Below are 18,801 nucleotides of genomic sequence, written 5' to 3' on the forward strand. Positions count from 1 at the left end.
GACCATTCTCTGCGTTTTCCATTTATCTGATCTCCTGTTGCTGAACCCGGCCTGTGACCTGTTATTCTTGTCTACCGTTCTGTACCGTTTGTCCCATTGTTATCGACCTGGCCTGCCCGACTACGCTTTGTCTGATCTGGTTCCTACTAGCTACACGCCATTGGCGGCGGCCATTACCGCAGCTGGGGTGTCTTGGGGGCCACGACCTGGTTCCTGGCTGCGTCAAGTGTATCCTCACCATCAGGGGCCCTGGTGAAGGGCAGCCTGGGACTTAGACTCCGCGCCCTGAGGGACTCCGATCTGTGGGTGGTGGTTGTCGTCAGTCGGTGCGTGACCCTGCCACTAGGCCTGCCTGTCTGTTCCACAGCTCCTGCCTTGACACTTACCAGCTATGTAACTATGTAATAACAGCCTACATATAGACATCCAAAAAGCACTTAGACTGCTGCTGGGCACAGCCATCTTGGATGTGATGTAAGCAACCCCAGAAGACTTAGAGCTGTCACTTAAGTGACATTATAACCCTGGTGCCCAACCTGTGGCTCAGGAGCCTCATGTGGCCATTTGGCCATTATGTGTCCCTCCAGGTCCCTCCAGTCTGTGGTTCCTGAAGCAATGAACCAGCAAACACAAATGCTCCTGCGCTTGGGGATGGACTCGATGCTACAACCACATTAAGAATGTCCTGGAACATGCACACCTTGCTGCCCTCAAATGGACAGGGGGAATCCAAATATACTGAATGAGGAAAGAACAAAGAGAGGGCGCACAGGCCTAGTGCATTACCATAAAAAATGTTTAATAAGAAATAAAATAGGTGTTGTACTCACAAACGAGGACTTGTGGCTCTGAGGAAGAGGCAAGTCCTTGAAACGCGTCAGCCTATTGGATGTCTACACTCCCCATTGCGGACTGTTACTCAGCGCGGTGTTGACCCAGCTGTTCTTTTATGATGTGCCTTGACTTTATTCTCGTTTGTGAGTACAACAACTATTTTATTTCTTATTAAACATTTTTTATGGTAATGCACTAGGCCTGTGCGCCCTCTCTTTGTTCTTTCCTCGTTCCTGAAGCAATCTTTGACAGTCTCTTGTAGCATACTCGTAGTCTCTGACCATGTCCTGTAGTATGTCCACAGTCTCTGGCCATCCCTTGTAGCATGACAACAGTCTCTGGCCATATACTGTGTCTTGCCCGTTGCCTTTGACCATATTCTCTTATGTGTCTGCTGTCATTGACACATAATATTCATTGAATATTATGTGCAGCACTTTGGTGATGTCAGGGTTCACACTTGAGGATCCCTATATCAAGAAATGTGACCACCACTGCTCTATAGTGTTCCACTTGTAATTAGAAACTCCCAGTAAGGAAGAGGGCAATGATGTGCAAGGGGTCTGTACTAGGCAATTGACACTTCCTGAAGTGGTCAGGTTTTCTAGCAGGTTTTTAAATTTGGTGACAGGGTCTCTTTAATTAAGAAATTAACTATGGAATGATTTTCTTACCTGTTACTTTTTCATTTTAAATGTTTCAGCTTCAAGAAGGTTTTGGTTGGAAGCCATACATCAAGCTTTTCTCAGACTATAGATACATCAAAAACATCAAGAACGACAAGACATTCAAGATGAGCCTTTGGGCCGAATTATTCTCACAACAAGTTCAGAAGAATTTGGTTCCATTCTTTAAAGCTTGGGGTTGGACCATGGAAAGGGACCTCAGTGATAGACTTTCTTCCTTGCCTGAATGGCAAGAAAACCCAATGAAAAAATTTACTCTGTAAATACTACCAGGACCAGAGGCGGACTGACAACTCATGGGGCCCCCGGGCAATAGGGGATCATGGGGCCCCTGTGTCCTTGCCCAAACTCAAAAAAGCCTATGAAAAAGGTACCAGGGGCATCTCATGGGGCCCCCTTCTGACCCCGGGCCCTTGGGCAGTGCCCGAGTTTCCAAATGGTCAGTCCGCCCCTGACCAGGACTGTGTCTCTGCATAGCTAAAATTGGCCAAGCCTAAAGCTAGCCATACACCGTCATAATTTAGTTAAAAAAATTTCATTTTTGAAACATTAATTCAGTTTTCTAATGGTTAATGGGGGCAAAACGTCAATAGTTTTTGACCGAGAAAAGTTGAAAGTGAAGGATGGAGCATTTTAATTTCTTCATTGTGGATTTTTCTGTATGCATGAAAAATTTGGTTGTGGTTAGGGTTGCCTCCTCATACCAAACACATTTTATTTACGCAAATGAGGTGGCAACCCTAGTTATGGTGTATTAGTGTTCCACTTAAGCACCGCCCCATGTATATATACTGCAGCTGGATGTACATGTACGGAATCCAGCACTTCTGGGTATAGGGAGCGTGCACCTCCCCCCCCCCCCACCCCATCTGTGCTGTCATTCAGTACAGTACAGCACAAGTCAGTCAGCAGGTCCTGGCCAATAATTTAGGCCTGCTGATCAGCTTAGCGAATCACAGCACAGAGCCCTGTGTTTGCTAACAACATAGAGCTCTGTACAGTGCGCAGCAAAGCAGGGAGAAAAAACATTCACATCGACTAGGAAAAGGGGCACACATTACACATTGTTAGGCACACAGCTAACCCTTTGGTTGCCCCTAGATGTTAACCCCTTCCCAGCCAGTGTCATTAGTGACAGTGTACAAAATACATATAATCCTGCACTAAAAAAATTATAATATATGATAAAGTGCAAATATATAGCAGCTGAACACTAAAACCCCAATACCAGGCAGTAAAACAGTAATACATATAAAGTGCGGCACCTAACAAAGTGACAAATAATTGGTGAAAAAAACAGTGAAACATATCATGTAAAAAATGTGTCTATCAAAAATAATCAGATAAAGGAAAGTCCCTAGAGTTTGCCATGAAATAAAGGAAATTCAAAGACAACTGTTGTGTCACCAACCACTCATATGAAAGGCTTCCCAGAAAAGCATGACCCCCTGTTAAGAGTGGTCAATCAGGCTATGTTGTAAACAACCCAGAAAGCTGGAGAACTGGATCCTCCTCCAGACCACCAAGAGAGAAAACAAAGATCCTTCAAGCAATAAACCCTAATTAGGGTAGCTATACCACTTCGGATGGAATTCAGACTCGTGGTAAAAAAACATGCAAAAGAAGAGTGAACTACAATGAAGTTACCTGTGAGCCACTAGGAGTAAAAATGTAAGATGAGAATAAGTTCGCAGGCTCCTCTTTACATCCTCATATATATGTATAACAGTAATAAATAAATTATAACAATGGTGCCGCGCCCTTTAAATGAATGTGTATCTATATATAAAAGATGTGAATGGGGAACTGCTTATAGCAATTCATTAAATTGCTTAGTAGTGAAAAAAATATCAAACAATATAAACCAACATTAATAGCAAGATAATGATTAGAAAATAATATATATAAATGTCCAATTCATGAGTGAATTCGATCAAATGTGAATCCCATCATACTTGCGGCTTGCTCAATAGGCTGTAACGGACTGCTCATACAATCCAGATAGTCTGTGCTAAGGGACTACTGGGCCAGAAAGCGTGGGTTTACTCTGATGTGTTCCTTTGTAGAAAGCAGACTGGGTGATTTCCCTCCTTACTCCTGGTAATGCTGTTATGGGTAAATCCAGGATATGGGTCCTCCCTTCAATAGGCTCTATATATTTTCTCCCTATTACTCCAGGTATACACCGGGAAGAAAAGAGAGAGAGAGATAGTGCCTTATCTTTGGTATAATTGTAATGTAATTACATCCCCCGGATGAAGCCACGTGACCCTGTGGCGCAACGCTTTGGGGAGGGGCACTGACGTCACCACGCACCCGACTTCTTGGAACGGCGAGTACAGGCAGTGTGTGTCTACACGCCGCTCAGGCTGGACGCACTTTTAAAAGCGCTGAATGATTTTTAATTTTGTGGAACGGCGAGTACAGGCAGTGTGTGTTTACACGCCGCTCAGGCTGGACGCACTTTTAAAAGCGCTGAATGATTTTTAATTTTGTGAGTGCAATATTGGCACAAATAAATATTCACTTTTATACCAAAGATAAGGCACTATCTCTCTCTCTCTTTTCTTCCCGGTGTATACCTGGAGTAATAGGCAGAAAATATATAGAGCCTATTGAAGGGAGGACCCATATCCTGGATTTACCCATAACAGCATTACCAGGAGTAAGGAGGTGATCACCCAGTCTGCTTTCTACAAAGGAACACATCAGAGTAAACCCACGCTTTCTGGCCCAGTAGTCCCTTAGCACAGACTATCTGGATTGTACAGTTGTGACCAAAATTATTCAACCCCCACTGAAATTGAGTGTTTTGGCCAGTTTGACATTGCTTTTGATCATTCAGTCATCTTGCTTACATTTACATTAAAGAGGCACTTGTAGGTCAGACAAATATAACATAACAGTTATAATGAAATAACCACAAATGTCTTTTCTGTGCTCACAGCATTATCAGTTTTATTCAACCCCCAAGTGACATTCAATCTTAGTACTTAGTACAGCATCCTTTTACAGTTATAACAGCTTTTAAACGTGAAGCATAGCTTGACACAAGTGTCTTGCAGCGATCTACGGGTATCTTCGCCCATTCTTCATGGGCAAAGGCCTCCAGTTCAGTCACATTCTTAGGCTTGCGCACTGCAACTGCTTTCTTTAAGTCCCACCAGAGGTTCTCAATCGGATTTAAGTCTGGTGACTGCGATGGCCACTCCAAAATGTTCCAGCCTTTCCTCTGCAACCATGCTCTAGTGGACTTGGAGGTATGCTTGGGATCATTGTCCTGTTGAAAGGTCCAACGTCTCCCAAGCCTCAGGTGTGTGACGGACTGCATCACGTTTCCATCCAATATCTCCTGGTACTGAAGAGAATTCATGGTACCTTGCACACGCTGAAGCTTCCCTGTACCTGCAGAAGCAAAACAGCCCCAAAGCATGATTGACCCTCCACCATGCTTCACAGTAGGCAAGGTGTTCTTTTCATCATAGGCCTTGTTCTTCCTCCTCCAAACATAGCGTTGATCCATGGGCCCAAACAGTTCTAATTTTGTTTCATCAGTCCACAGAACACTATCCCACAACTTTTGTGGTTTGTCCACATGGCTTTTGGCATACTGCAGTCGACTCTTCTTATTCTTTGGAGACAGCAAGGGGGTACGCCTGGGAGTTCTGGCACGGAGGCCTTCATTACGCAGTGTGCGTCTTATTGTCTGGGCTGAAACTTCTGTACCCACATCTGACAAATCTTTTCTCAGTTCCTCAGCAGTCACACGGGGACTTCTCTCCACTCTACGCTTCAGGTAGCGCACAGCAGTCGAAGTCAGCATCTTCTTTCTGCCACGACCAGGTAGCGTTTCAACAGTGCCCTTTGCCTTGAATTTGCGAATGATGCTTCCTAAGGTGTCTCTTGGTATGTTTAACATCTTTGCAATCTTCTTATAGCCATTGCCCTTCCTGTGAAGAGAAATCACCTCTTCTCTTGTCTTCCTGGACCATTCTCTTGCCTTCACCATGTTTGTAACCACACCAGTAAATGTCTAGAAGGAGCTGAGTATCACAGTCATTTTAAAGCTGCCTAATTGGTGCTTATTATGCTTGATTGCTGCTCGGTGACATCCACAGGTGTTTTCAATACCTGATGGAAAGCACCTGTATGAACCTCTGTTCTTCAGAGTGGTAGTCTTTAAGGGGTTGAATAATTGTGGCAATGAAGAAACCACATAAGAACCATTTACTACTGTATTACATAAACAATTGATGTCATTTTAGTTGCATTTGGGTAGTTACAACGTCCTTGTAGGATTTGATTCTGAATACAATTCCAAATGTACACTATAGTCCCTAAACCCCTTTACAGCATTGGGGGTTGAATAATTTTGGTCACAACTGTATGAGCAGTCCATTACAGCATATTGAGCAAGCCGCAAGTATGATGGGATTCACATTTGATTGAATTCACTCATGAATTGGACATTTATATGTATTATTTTCTAATCATTATCTTGCTATTAATGTTGGTTTATATTGTTTGATATTTTTTTCACTACTAAGCAATTTAATGAATTGCTATAAGCAGTTCACCATTCACATCTTTTATATATAGATACATTCATTTAAAGGGCGCGGCACCATTGTTATAATTTATGCAAAAGAAGAGTGCTCCACATAGAGTAAAACAATTAAAACAACATTTATTTTAAGTATGGTTGCACTCACAAAAAAGTGGACATTGCTGAGCATAAATAGGCAAACATTTTCCAACTTTCAAAATGGGCGCCGGCCGGTCACGCATGCGTGGTAGCGTGTGTGAGTGGCTCCGTCCCATGGAGCACTCTTCTTTTGCATGTTTCTTACCAGAAGTCTTACCAAAGGACTTCACTTCCTCCTGTACCTCTATCCCATCCCTCCTAGATTGTAAGCTCGAAAGAGCAGGGCCCTTGAACCCCTCGTGTATTGTATTGTTACTGTCTTGTCTCATGTTCTGTCCCCCACTATAATGTACAGCGCTGAGCATACCTTTTAGCGCTATATAAATCCTGTATAATAATAATAATATAATAATATCGGGGAGGTGTTTGGTGCATTTAGTTTGCAGAAGAACTTAAAGCGGAGTTCCACCCAAAAGGGAAAGTTCTGCTTTAAAGACTGGTCCCCCGCTCCCCATTAAGGACTGGCACGTTTGGGCAGTGGGTTACCCGAAAATTGACAAGTAACTGCGCCCATTTCTGCTGCGATCATCAAGGCGATTGGAAGCGGAAGCTGTCCTCCTACCTTCCTTCCCTGTAGTCTTCTGGGACACGTGACAGGTCCCAGAAGGCGACGGGGCCATTTAGGAAGCGCACTGCTACTCACACATACACAGTGGGTACCTGACAGTGAAGCCACAACAGTCATAGCCGGGTGCCACACTGAAGACTCCGGCACCTTGAACACAGGATGGCCGGTAAAACGGGCTGTGGGAAGGACACCGCTGGACTGAGGGACAGGTAAGTGGCTGTTTTTTAAAAGTCGGCAGCTACAGTTTTTGTAGCTGCTGACTTTTATTTTTTTATAGTTTGAGTGGAACTCCGCTTTAAACAGTAGCAAAAATGAAACAGGTTCAAACGAGAAGTAAAGGTTAATAGGGCAATCCTGGATTGAAGATATGGTAGAACTCTATGGTAGACTAAAAAGGCAGAACAATGTGTAGGGAGCAGAAGAATGAAGCTGTATTGAGTTAAGTGTAAATTCCTGTTGTACAGTATGTGCAATAGGTTGACAACCCTCCCACCAATCATGTGCTTCAGTTGTGAATGCCAATGGTGGAGGGGCCCTCACGGATCGATGTCTTGTGCTCCGGCGAACCAGCTCTGGAATGCTAGACATGCAGAAAAAAGGAGAGCTATGAGGAAGGCTGTGACATCAGAAATGAGCTGGCTTTCTATGTACTATATTATGTTATGTAGCCAATAAAGAATATCAAGAGGAGCATACCAAGTGGCCGGCATTCTTTTCCATTTGGACATACTATGTGTGGAATTGGACATCCCAGACTGTGCACCAGTTCTTAGCATGTGCAATAATACGTAGCAGGGTAATGCCTGGACATGTTGTCCCACAACAACAAAGGGGTCCTTATGCCAGCACCTGGCTTCAGCTCATTAAGAGGTGGTTTCCAAATTTCTATGAGACAGAAAAGGGTAGTCTCCAGATATTTAGTTATTTCTGCTGGCTTTGATGGGGCCCTAACAGTGGTGCACAGATGGTGATATTTGGTTGCTTCCATCTGCTTTCAGTTCCAAAGGACAAACTATTGGGGAGGTGTTTGATGCATTTATTTTGCAGAAGAACTTAAACAGTAGCAAAAATGAAACAGATTCAAACGAGAAGTAAAGGTTAATAGGGCAATCCTGGATCGAAGATATGGTGGAACTCTATGGTAGACTAAAAAGGCAGAACAATGTGTAGGGAGCAGAAGAATGAAGCTGTATTGAGTTAAGTGTAAATTCTTCTTGTACAGTATGTGCAATAGGTTGACAACCCTCCCACCAATCCTGTGCTTCAGTTGTGAATGCCAATGGTGGAGGGGCCCTCACGGATCGATGCCTTGTGCTCCGGGGAACCAGCTGTGGAATGCTAGACATGCAGAAAAAAGGAGAGCTATGAGGAAGGCTGTGACATCAGAAATGAGTTGGCTTTCTATGTAATATATTTATGTTATGTAGCCAATAAAGAATATCAAGAGGAGCATACCAAGTGGCCGGCATTCTTTTCCATTTGGACATACCATGTGTGGAATTGGACATCCCAGACTGTGCACCGGTTCTTAGCATGTGCAATAATACGTAGCAGGGTAATGCCTGGACATGTTGTCCCACAACAACAAAGGGGTCCTTATGCCAGCACCTGGCTTCAGCTCATTAAGAGGTGGTCTCCAAATTTCTATGAGACAGAAAAGGGTGGTCTCCAGATATTTAGCTATTTCTGCTGGCTTTGATGGGGCCCTAACAGTGGTGCACAGATGGTGATATTTGGTTGCTTCCATCTGCTTTCAGTTCCAAAGGACAAACTATTGGGGAGGTGTTTGATGCATTTATTTTGCAGAAGAACTTAAACAGTAGCAAAAATTAAACAGATTCAAATGAGAAGTAAAGGTTAATAGGACAATCCTGGATCGAAGATATGGTAGAACTCTATGGTAGACTAAAAAGGCAGAACAATGTGTAGGGAGCAGAAGAATGAATCTGTATTGAGTTAGGCGTAAATTCCTGTTGTACAGTATGTGCAATAGGTTGACAACCCTCCCACCAATCCTGTGCTTCAGTTGTGAATGCCAATGGTGGAGGGGCCCTCACGGATCCATGCCTTGTGCTCCAGCGAACCAGCTCTGGAAGAATATCAAGAGAAGCATGCCAAGTGGTTAAAGTTAATGGGGTATTCCTGGATCAAAGACCAGAAGATGAACTTGGCTGGAAAAAATAGCAAATGAGCTAGGTACTGGTAAAAAAATTTAGAGCAAGTAACCCTGTGGGTCTCTGTGGCGCAATCGGTTAGCGCGTTCGGCTGTTAACCGAAAGGTTGGTGGTTCAAGCCCACCCAGGGACGCAAAGCTTTTTCTTCTGCTGCAGCAGCAAACCTTTAACCGCCATTGTGTTCTTCAACCTAATCCCTCTATACTGATGAAAAATGTCAACGAATGAAAGAGATAATTTGGAGTTACTGTACGTTTCTGTTGATACAATGTACAGGCAGATGAGATACAAAGTAAATGTCATCTGAGACATTATTTCTCCTTGATTTGGCTGCATTTCACAGTACAGACGAAACACATGGACAAGAAAACATTGATTGTTACTAGTAGACCTTACTTAGGCATGAGCAGAGCAATGTTTTGTAGAAATTAATTTTGCCATGAAAGTACCAATGTTGGCTTCAGTGAAATTAGTATCTAATTCCCCCCCCCTCCTCCTAAAAGTGATAAAGAAAACCAATCATCTCTGCTCACAGCAGGGGCGGACTGACCATTTGAGCACTCGGGCACTGCCTGAGGGCCTGGGGTCAGTAGGGGCCCCATCAGGGGCGGACTGACAACTCATGGAGCCCCCGGGCAATAGGGGATCATGGGGCCCCTGTGTCCTTGCCCAAACTCAAAAAAGCCTATGAAAAAGGTACCAGGGGCATCTCATGGGGCCCCCTACTGACCCGGGGCCCTTGGGCAGTGCCTGAGTTTCCATATGGTCAGTCCTCCCCCGGGCCCCATGAGATGCCCCTGGTACCTTTCATAGGCATTTTTGGGTGGGGTTTGAGTGTGAGCGAGGACACAGGGGCCCCATGACCTCTTATTGCCCGAGGGCCCCATGAGTTGTCAGTCCGCCCCTGGCTCACAGTAAACAGTTTCAAAAGTGGAACTTCACTCTCTCAATCAAAATTGCTTGCATTAGTACATAGATAGGAAGGTATATAATATTTACTTGTTTTAAACTTGTTTCTTTTACATTTCTTCAGTTATTTCCTGGTGTCTGGCCTAGGCAAATGATATCATACATCCCAGGGGTCTTCAGGAGGGAAGGAGGGTGTTTTCTCAGCTAAGCACAAACTCCTGTCTGCCTGCCTGAGCTAAGGGCAGATGGATTCCAGGAAGTAAATGTTACATGATTCATTTGCCCTTACTGTGGCCATGGCCAGAAATGTTAGGGAATGTTTTTCTAAGTGATTTTTCAGCAAAATAAAACATGGAGGCATGGATGGATGGGGGAGTTTGCATTAAATATTGAAAATGAATTAAATAGTGTTTTTGGTTTGTGGCGCTCAGATGCAGTGTAGTTCTGCTTTAATTTAGAAGAGAAGAGTTACACAGAAAAAGTAAAAATTAGAAGGTATAGAGATGAACACACATAGGGGTCCCTATACACTACAAAGGACCTGAATAGACATATACAATCATTTTGTCCCGAATATAAATTTGGACGAAATGTTGGTATTCTGAGATTCGGATGTATCCAAATCTTCGAATGACAATAGTAACTAATATGAACAAATCCGAATTAAATGATAACGAATCAAACAAAATTAATTTGTTTCATTTGAATGTTTGAAGCATCCAAATGAAATGAATTATCCAAATTTATTGCGAATAGCTGGTTGTTAAGGAGCAGGCTGGCATGCCGACCATTGCATCCTTAGCAACTGATGACTCCAATGTCAGCAGAATGTTATCATAACCAACGCCAGTTTAAAAAAAAACACACAGCATGGGGGTCCCCCCAATCCCTACCAGGCCCTTTGGGTCTGGTATAGATTTTAAGGGGAACCCCACGCCAAACTTAAAAAAGAATGGCATGGGGTCCCCCCAAAATCCATACCATACCAGTCCATTATCAGATCAGGAAAGGGGGGACAAGCGCGTCTCCCCCCTCCTAAACCTTATTAGGCCACATGCCCTCAAAAACTGTGTTTGTGTTTTGTATTATGTACCCCATTCATTCTCAATGGGGGTTACACAACCTGGGGGCCCCTCCACCAGGCAAGGGTTGTGGGGAAGAGGCCCATCAACATGGGGACAAATGTTGTGGGGTTCCCATCAACATGGGGACAAAGTGCTTTGGGGGAGCCCCCCTGCCCCAAAGCATCCCCCCCATGTTGAGGGCATGTGGCCTCGTAAGGTTCAGCAGGGGGGAGCTCACTCATCACCCCCTTTGCTGGCCTAGCGGATGCTAGCCATGCCCGGATAAGGCTCTGGTATAAATTTTGGGTGGGAGACCATTTTTGTTATTTTGGTGGGGGATTCCCTTTGTTTTCTTTTTAAACCGGCATTAGTTTTGTTTACATTCTGCTGAAAGCGGGGAATCCTGCTGTCAGCAGATGAATCATCGGTTGCTAAGGACGCGGCGGCTGGCTTGCCGGCCCACTCCTTAACAACCAGCTATTCTTCACACAGAATTCAGATTAGATACTTTCAATTCAAATTAGATACTTTCAATTCAATTTGAAATCTAATCCTTCGGAAAAGTTGTAATTTTTTTCGAAAACGAATAAACAAAATAAAATAGATAAAATCCGTAAATGAATCAACAGAAAAAAATCGGTAACATAACAAATCTATCCGAAATGAAACTAAACTAATCTGTTCTTCACAGGTCTAGACCTGAAGACTTTGTCAACACTGGAGACTCTTAAGCTCCAACGTAGGACCATGTAGGACCTCCCAAACATAAATGTACATACCACCACATTCATCTAAGAAGTTGCACAAAAAAACACATTAACCTCCCTAGCGGTCTGATTATGTCCATATTTCTGTGCTCAAAGCGGTACATTTTTTTGCATGGAAATATGTATTTTTTTTATTGTAGGCCTGTAATTTTTAGGAATAACTCACTGAAATCTGTCCGAACAAGAGTCTAGTAAACATCCCGGGTATGATAAAACATGAAACACGAAATCATAAATTATAATTTAATAAATAATCATAAAAATAATAACATAATAATAATACATTTAATTCAATAATGTAATCAAACCAAAAACACTGAAATGTGAAATATAGCGCCAAGTTCGCACATCGCTGAGCAAAGTCGCAGAATCGTTTTCAGTGTCTGATGAGGAATTTCCCCCACGAATCATTATCACTCAATTCTGCAAGTGGTTCTGATTTACTATCGCTGTTCTCTAGCCGGTCTAAAACCGCTTTTGACCTAAAGGGACGCTTTTTGGACGCCATGGACGTTTCTCAGTTTCCAGGCAGAAAGAACAGACAAAATGCAGGCAGGGTGCCGGACAAAGCACTCGGGACAAAATGTATGTGAAATGGTTTGATACAGGAATGTTATACTATGTGATTTTAGTGATTTTAGTGAATGTCACTTTTTGTCATTTTCAAATTTCCCGCCGTTCCGTCCCCTGTATGTCCCAACGTCGCAGGGGACGGAACCCAGATGACAGATGTCGGCATCGGCCGGATTACATTGCCAGGCACACTGTAGGAGGGACATCACAGGAGCGCAGGACAAGGTAAGTGATCGAGGGATCCCGGAGCAACGCTGCAGTGTATTCCCGAGTGTAGCTCGGGGTTTCCGCTTGTGGTACTGAAACTTTACCCCGAGCTACACTCGGGAATACCGCCAGGGGGGTTAACAAGAACAAGAGATATTGATTTCTGTTATTTTGGAGCACCTGATCAGCTTGGTCATTGCCCAGAATGTAGAGATTGTCTCCACACATTGCACAACAAGAGAAGATTACAATGAGAGAACAACTTGTTTTAATAACATATTTCTGCAATGTCATTCCAGAGAGCAAACTTTCCATTATATGAAGAACCTAACATTAACATATAAACTAACCTAATACTGTCATTTAATCAATGAATTAATAAAACATACAACATTGTAGAGAGAGTTACACCTTACATTTTTGGAGACTTTTGAATGAGTCATTCCGGGGGCCGGACGTGACGTCAATGCGCATGACGCTCTCACACAGTTGAGATGAACGCCGGGGACCACACGATGGGCGCCATCTTCCTCTCCAGCAGATATGACCCGCACATGGGAGGAAATACATAGATTACATCCACTTTGGAACCTATAAAAGGTCACAATAGGTATTATCAGATAAAGCTTTTAGCATCTAGTTTGATCCTGGGAGAAACCACATATATTGTGCCTGGCGCCGACCCCTTGGTGGGTTGTGGTCTGAACAACAAGACAAAGCTTCTAATATTCAATTTGCACACTATTACATCACTATGCAGTTGATGGCGAGTTATAAAAGATGTCACCTATTTCAAAAGAATTTTTAAATTATATAGCTCATACATTTAGCCTTTTTTTGCCTTTATTACATAGTTAGTCTGGCTGAAAAAAGACAAAAAAAAAAGACAGTTCAACCATTAAAAAAAAAAATGTATAATCCTATACCCACAGTTGATCCAGAGGAAGGAAAAAAAACTGCAAAGCATGACCCAATTTGCTCTTGCAGGGAAAAAAATTTCTACCTGATCCCCGAGAGACAATCGGATATTCCCTGGATCAACTTTACCTATAAATATTATATCCAGTTATAATCTGTGTATCCAAGAAACAATCCAGGACTTTTTTAAAGCAATAAAATAGTATAATATCAACTATGGGGAAATATAGAACTTTCCTAGGTATCCCCTTTAGTTCATGTGTTCATTAAGAGGATACATATTACTAGGATCTTCATAATCCTCATCAATATTGGATAAGAGGACACGTAGGCATATAAACTCATATATATTTGATGTTTTGTTGTACTTTTAAGATATTATCATACACAGCATTACATTTATTTATATGGGGCACTCTTTACGTCTGGAGTAAAAGAAACTTAATCTCCAAATACGGAAAGGTTTCTTCACAGTGAGAGCTGTGAGAATGTGGAATAGGCTCCCATAAGAGTTGGTTCTGGCCAGCTGAGTGGATTGCTTTAAAAAAGTCCTGGATTCTTTCTTGGATACACAGAATATAACTGGATACTAACATTTATAGGTAAAGTTAATCCAGGGAATATCCGATTGCCTCTCGGGAGATAAGGAAGGAATTTTTTCCCCTGCAGGAGCAAATTGGATCGTGTTTTGCTGTTTTTTTTGCCTTCCTCTGGATCAGGGGTGGACTGACAACTCATGGGGCCCCCGGGCAATAGGGGGTCATGGGGCCCCTGTGTCCTTGCCCAAACTCAAAAAAGCCTATGAAAAAGGTACCAGGGGCATCTCATGGGGCCCCCTACTGACCCCGGGCCCTCGGGCAGTGCCCGAGTTTCCAAATGGTCAGTCCGCCCCTGCTCTGGATCAACTGTGGGTGTAGGATTATAACTTTCTTTTTTTAATGGTTGAAGTGGATGGACTTTTGTCTTTTTTCAGCCAGGCTAACTATGTAACTATATACATTCTGTCATGCCAGTGTTTGTGATGTGGCACCCGTGGTCCTTGCACGTCAAATGATGACCTCAGTTATGGGGGAGACTCACCTTCTAAACACAGTAAAGCATCTTCTTTTGACTATTTTTGGTGCCCATGTAAGTCATGTATCCTATATGGTTGATTTATCATTACTTAACCACAAAGATATGTATTAAGAACTAATTGCTGACAACAATTATTGTTATAGTGGTATCCTTTCCCGGAGGAACAATTTATAGTAATGTATCCGAAACGCATTGGATCCCAGAGTGAATGTATCTGCAGTCAAAAATTTTGAGGTTTCAAGATGGAAATCAGCTTTGGGGGATACCACTGGATACATATTGCAATAACTACAATGTTGCAAAGTGAATGAGCTGTCAAAAAATTGTTGTATTTTATATTGACCAATATGCATTGCTTATTTGATATGTATTAATTTGTCAGATAAAATACATTTGTTTAAATAAAATGTTTATTTTTTTAAACAATTTGTCTCTCTGTTAATATTCCAAGGTTGATTTAAAAATCCCCAAAAATGTAAGGTGTAACTCTCTCTATTATGGAAATAGGGATGATGGCAACCACACCCTAAGCTACACTGAATGACATTTTATATATATACACAATTTTTTTTTTATCAATACTAATATTGTAATCTAAACCAGTGTTTCCCAAACTTTTTTTCAGTAAAGGCACCCTTGAAAATTATGGATAATCTCAAGGCACCCTTTAAAATTCTGCACAATCTCAGCCCCCCCCCCCCCCCCAATCTAAAATGTAAAAACCTAGCTGACAGAGAGGGGCAACCAAGGATGATGTGCATGCACCCCTTGTCCTCCTTATCAACTGGTGATGTCATTGGTTGTTAGGATGCTGGCAGCTAGAAGGTCATAAAAGTGCATAATGAAAACCTTGGGCTTTGTGTACTAAAAGGCAGGATTCATCCACCTGCTGGCTTGTATACAATTTTTTAGAATTTTGCCAAGGCAACCCTGAAGAAGCCTGAAGGCACCCCTGAAGAAGCCTTAAGGTATCCCTGAAGAAGTGTGAAGGCAGACCAGGGTGCCTGGGCACCCTGGTTAAGAAAGGCTGATCTAAACAGTGCAAGCATGACAATATGTAGGCAAAGAAATGACAAGACTACAGTGATGACATCTGGAGTGACTGAATGTAAATGAGTTTGTCAAATGTTTTGAGGTCGAAAAGGATTTTGAGGTTGCCGAATGCAAGTCTCTTTTTTTGTCCATTACAAGGAACAAAGAAGAGTAGAAATCAAAGGATTTTCTTTATCTAGAATTCAGGTAATGGCGCCCATCTGAAGGAGAGCGTGAATCTATTGTAGCAACATTTGCCATAAAGGTGGGCGACTTTGCAATGCAACTTTGATGCATGGTGGGGAATCAGACAGAGCCGGGTCAATAATAGGATCAGGCAGGCTTTCAGGAACAAAGTCCAAAGGTAAAGCTGAAGAGCATCCAAAGAAGATACTACACAGAACTCTGATTTAAATAAGCCGCCGGGCATCAGAATCTGTGACTGCGCCCATGTGTGCACGTGGCGTGTGCCTGCGCATGAGCTTGCATGCACTTCCCCTTGAGTAATGAGTATGAGCACAAACCCATCTACACGTATTAGTATGTTAGTATGAGCCTGCTGTGATAGGTGAAGATTGGTTGGCAAGTGGTTCAAAAGCTAATACACAAAAAAATACATACTAATAAATAGAGATGAGCGAAGAATTGAAAAATTTGATTCGGCTGATTCGGCGAATTCCAGTATGAAATTCGATTCGATGCGAATTTCTCCGCTACGAAGATGACTTATAAAAAGGGTTTCTAGGCTTCAGAGAGCCTTTAAATTAGTGCAGAACACTGTACCTTTAATTTAAATGCCCTTGGAGATGAGGAAGGAGAAGGAGAAGGAGAAGGATGAGAAGAAGGAGAAGGAGAAGGATGAGAAGAAGGAGAAGGAGAAGGATGAGAAGAAGGAGAAGGATGAGAAGAAGGATGAGAAGAAGGAGAAGGATGAGAAGAAGGAGAAGGATGAGAAGAAGGAGAAGGATGAGAAGAAGGAGAAGGATGAGAAGAAGGATGAGAAGAAGGATGAGAAGAAGGAGAAGGATGAGAAGAAGGATAGTTCTGTGACAGTTTCTGTCTATTTCTGACAGTTCTGGGACATTCACTCCATACAGCGGTTTCAACCGCTGTATGGAGGGAATGTCATAGAACTGTCAGAAATAGACTATTTATGACAGTTCTGGGACATTCACTCCATACAGCGGTTGAAAGATTGTATCTATTTTTTTCCATAAATGACATTCTGCAGATACACTTAGAGGAGCGCTGCAGATACACTTTTTGCCGGCTTGGAATTATTCTTATTTTCATCCTACTTCTTCTTCTTCTTCTTCATCCTCATCCTCTTCTTCTTCTTCTGAGGATGAGGATGAGGATGAAGAAGTAGAAGAAGAAGAAGAAGTAGGATGAAAATAAGAATTCCAAACCGGCAAAAAGTGTATGTGCAGAGTTCCTCTATTTCTGACAGTTCTCTGACAGCTTCTTCACATGTACAGCGGTTGAAACATCTGTATCCTAAATGGATACAATGTTTCAACCGCTTTACATGTGTTCCTTCTGTCAGAGAACTGTCAGAAATAGCGGAGCTCACTGCAGGGACACTTTTGCCGGCTGATCTGGAAATATTCAATTCGCGCACCCGAAGTAGGCAAAATTTCGGATTCGACGCGAATCGAATATTTCCTGAAATTCGACTCGAATTCCGGTTCGCCTAGTTCGATTCGCTCATCTCTACTAATAAACAATTTTAATAATGAAAAAAAATATATATATATATTTTTTTTTTTCAAGGGTTCATCACATTGCTTATGCTGCATAAAAACTTGGACAGGAGAGAACTGATTTACAAGCTGGAAATAAAAGCCTCAGAACCGCAGTGTTGCTGTACAATAGCTCTGAGATACAGCCCTGCATCTAAGGATCCCTGGTGGTCTAGTGGTTAGGATTCGGCGCTCTCACCGCCGCGGCCCGGGTTCGATTCCCGGTCAGGGAACAAAGTTTTTAAATTTTATTGAAAACTTACTTTTTACATTCAAAATCCTGTTTCATTCTTAATGAGAAATTATAATGACCTCACATTTTTAGAAAGAATTTCAGAACTATTGGTAATGTGCAAAGCAGAATATGAATGAAGCATTTCCGACTTCTCACAATATTTATATACTCACATACTTTGGATCTGTTGCTAATGGCACCATCTATAAGGAATACAAGTACTAAAACAATGTGAAAAAAAAATAAAATATATATATATATTTTATTATTATACAGTGTTTATATAGCGCCAAAACGTTTGTCAGCGCTGTACGTTATAGTGGAGGACAGTACATGAGACAATACAGTAACAATACAATACACGAGGGGATCGAGGGCCCTGCTCTTTCGAGTTTACAATCTAGGAGGGAGGGGATAGAGGTACAGGAGGAAATGGCTGTGGGGGATGGAGTGGTGGGAGGAGTGGAGGAGATCGGCTGTTAGGTGAGGGTGGGGTAGGCTTCCCTGAAGAGATGGGTTTTCAGGGTACGCCTAAAGGTGAGGAGGGTAGGTGACAGTCTGATGGATTGGGGTAGAGAGTTCCAGAGGATGGGGGAAGTCCTGGAGAAGTCCTGCAGTCGGGCTTGGAAGGTGAAGACCAGGGAGCTAGAGAGTAGGAGGTCTTGTGAGGAGCGAAGATTACGGGTTGGGTGGTATTTGGGTATCAGGTCGGTGAGGTAGTTTGGGGCAGCATTATGAATGGCTTTGTATGTCTGTGTTAGTAGTTTGAATTTGATCCGTTGAGCAATTGGAAACCAGTGGAGGGAATGACAGAGGGGGGTGGCAGATGCGGAGTGGTTGGTAAGGTGGATGAGTCTGGCCACTGAGTTCAGGATAGACTGAAGCGGGGATAGTCTGTGATGAGGTAGGCCGGTGAAGAGGGAGTTGCAGTAGTCCAGACGTGAGATAATAAGGGAGTGAACAAGTAGTTTAGTAGTGTCTGAGGTTAGGAACGAACGTATTTTGGCGATGTTGCGGAGGTGGAACCTGCATGAGTTTGCCAGCGATTGGACATGGGGCTAGAAGGACAGATTTGAGTCTAGAGCGACACCTAGTACTCTGGCTTGCGGGGTGGGGCTGATGGTGGCATTGTTGGTCGTGATGGAGAGGGGGGGGGCGCGGGCTGGGGGGAAAATTAGGAGCTCGGGTTTGGAAAGGTTTAATTTGAGGAAGTGGAGTGACATCTAGTCTGATATGTCGTTCAGTAGGCGGGTGATTTGGGCGGAGTCTGAAGGGGTGAGGCGAGGGGTGGAGAGGTAGATTTGCATGTC

General features: G+C 42.9%; 1 protein-coding gene and 2 non-coding genes across 3 annotated transcripts in view; all 3 read left to right on the top strand.

Annotated features, from left to right (window-relative positions):
* LOC149446286 (TRPM8 channel-associated factor homolog) overlaps window positions 1-2,915 on the top strand; it is a 38,202-nt gene extending 35,287 nt beyond the window's left edge. The window contains exon 7 of the mRNA XM_089652717.1: window positions 1,538-2,915. Coding sequence (XP_089508843.1) covers window positions 1,538-1,783 — 246 coding nt within the window. The 3' untranslated portion in view covers window positions 1,784-2,915. The remainder of the gene's footprint in view (window positions 1-1,537) is intronic.
* Window positions 2,916-9,026: 6,111 nt separating this feature from the next.
* On the top strand, window positions 9,027-9,100 carry TRNAN-GUU (transfer RNA asparagine (anticodon GUU)). Its single transcript has one exon. It is a non-coding gene; the product is annotated as a tRNA-Asn (tRNA).
* Window positions 9,101-17,417: 8,317 nt separating this feature from the next.
* On the top strand, window positions 17,418-17,489 carry TRNAE-CUC (transfer RNA glutamic acid (anticodon CUC)). The gene has a single exon. It is a non-coding gene; the product is annotated as a tRNA-Glu (tRNA).
* The last annotated feature ends 1,312 nt before the right edge of the window (window positions 17,490-18,801 follow it).

The sequence above is a fragment of the Staurois parvus genome, unplaced genomic scaffold (genome assembly GCF_062004578.1).
Source record: "Staurois parvus isolate SC_StPar_1 unplaced genomic scaffold, SC_StPar_1.0 ptg000691l, whole genome shotgun sequence".
Classification (NCBI taxonomy): Eukaryota; Metazoa; Chordata; class Amphibia; order Anura; family Ranidae; genus Staurois; species Staurois parvus.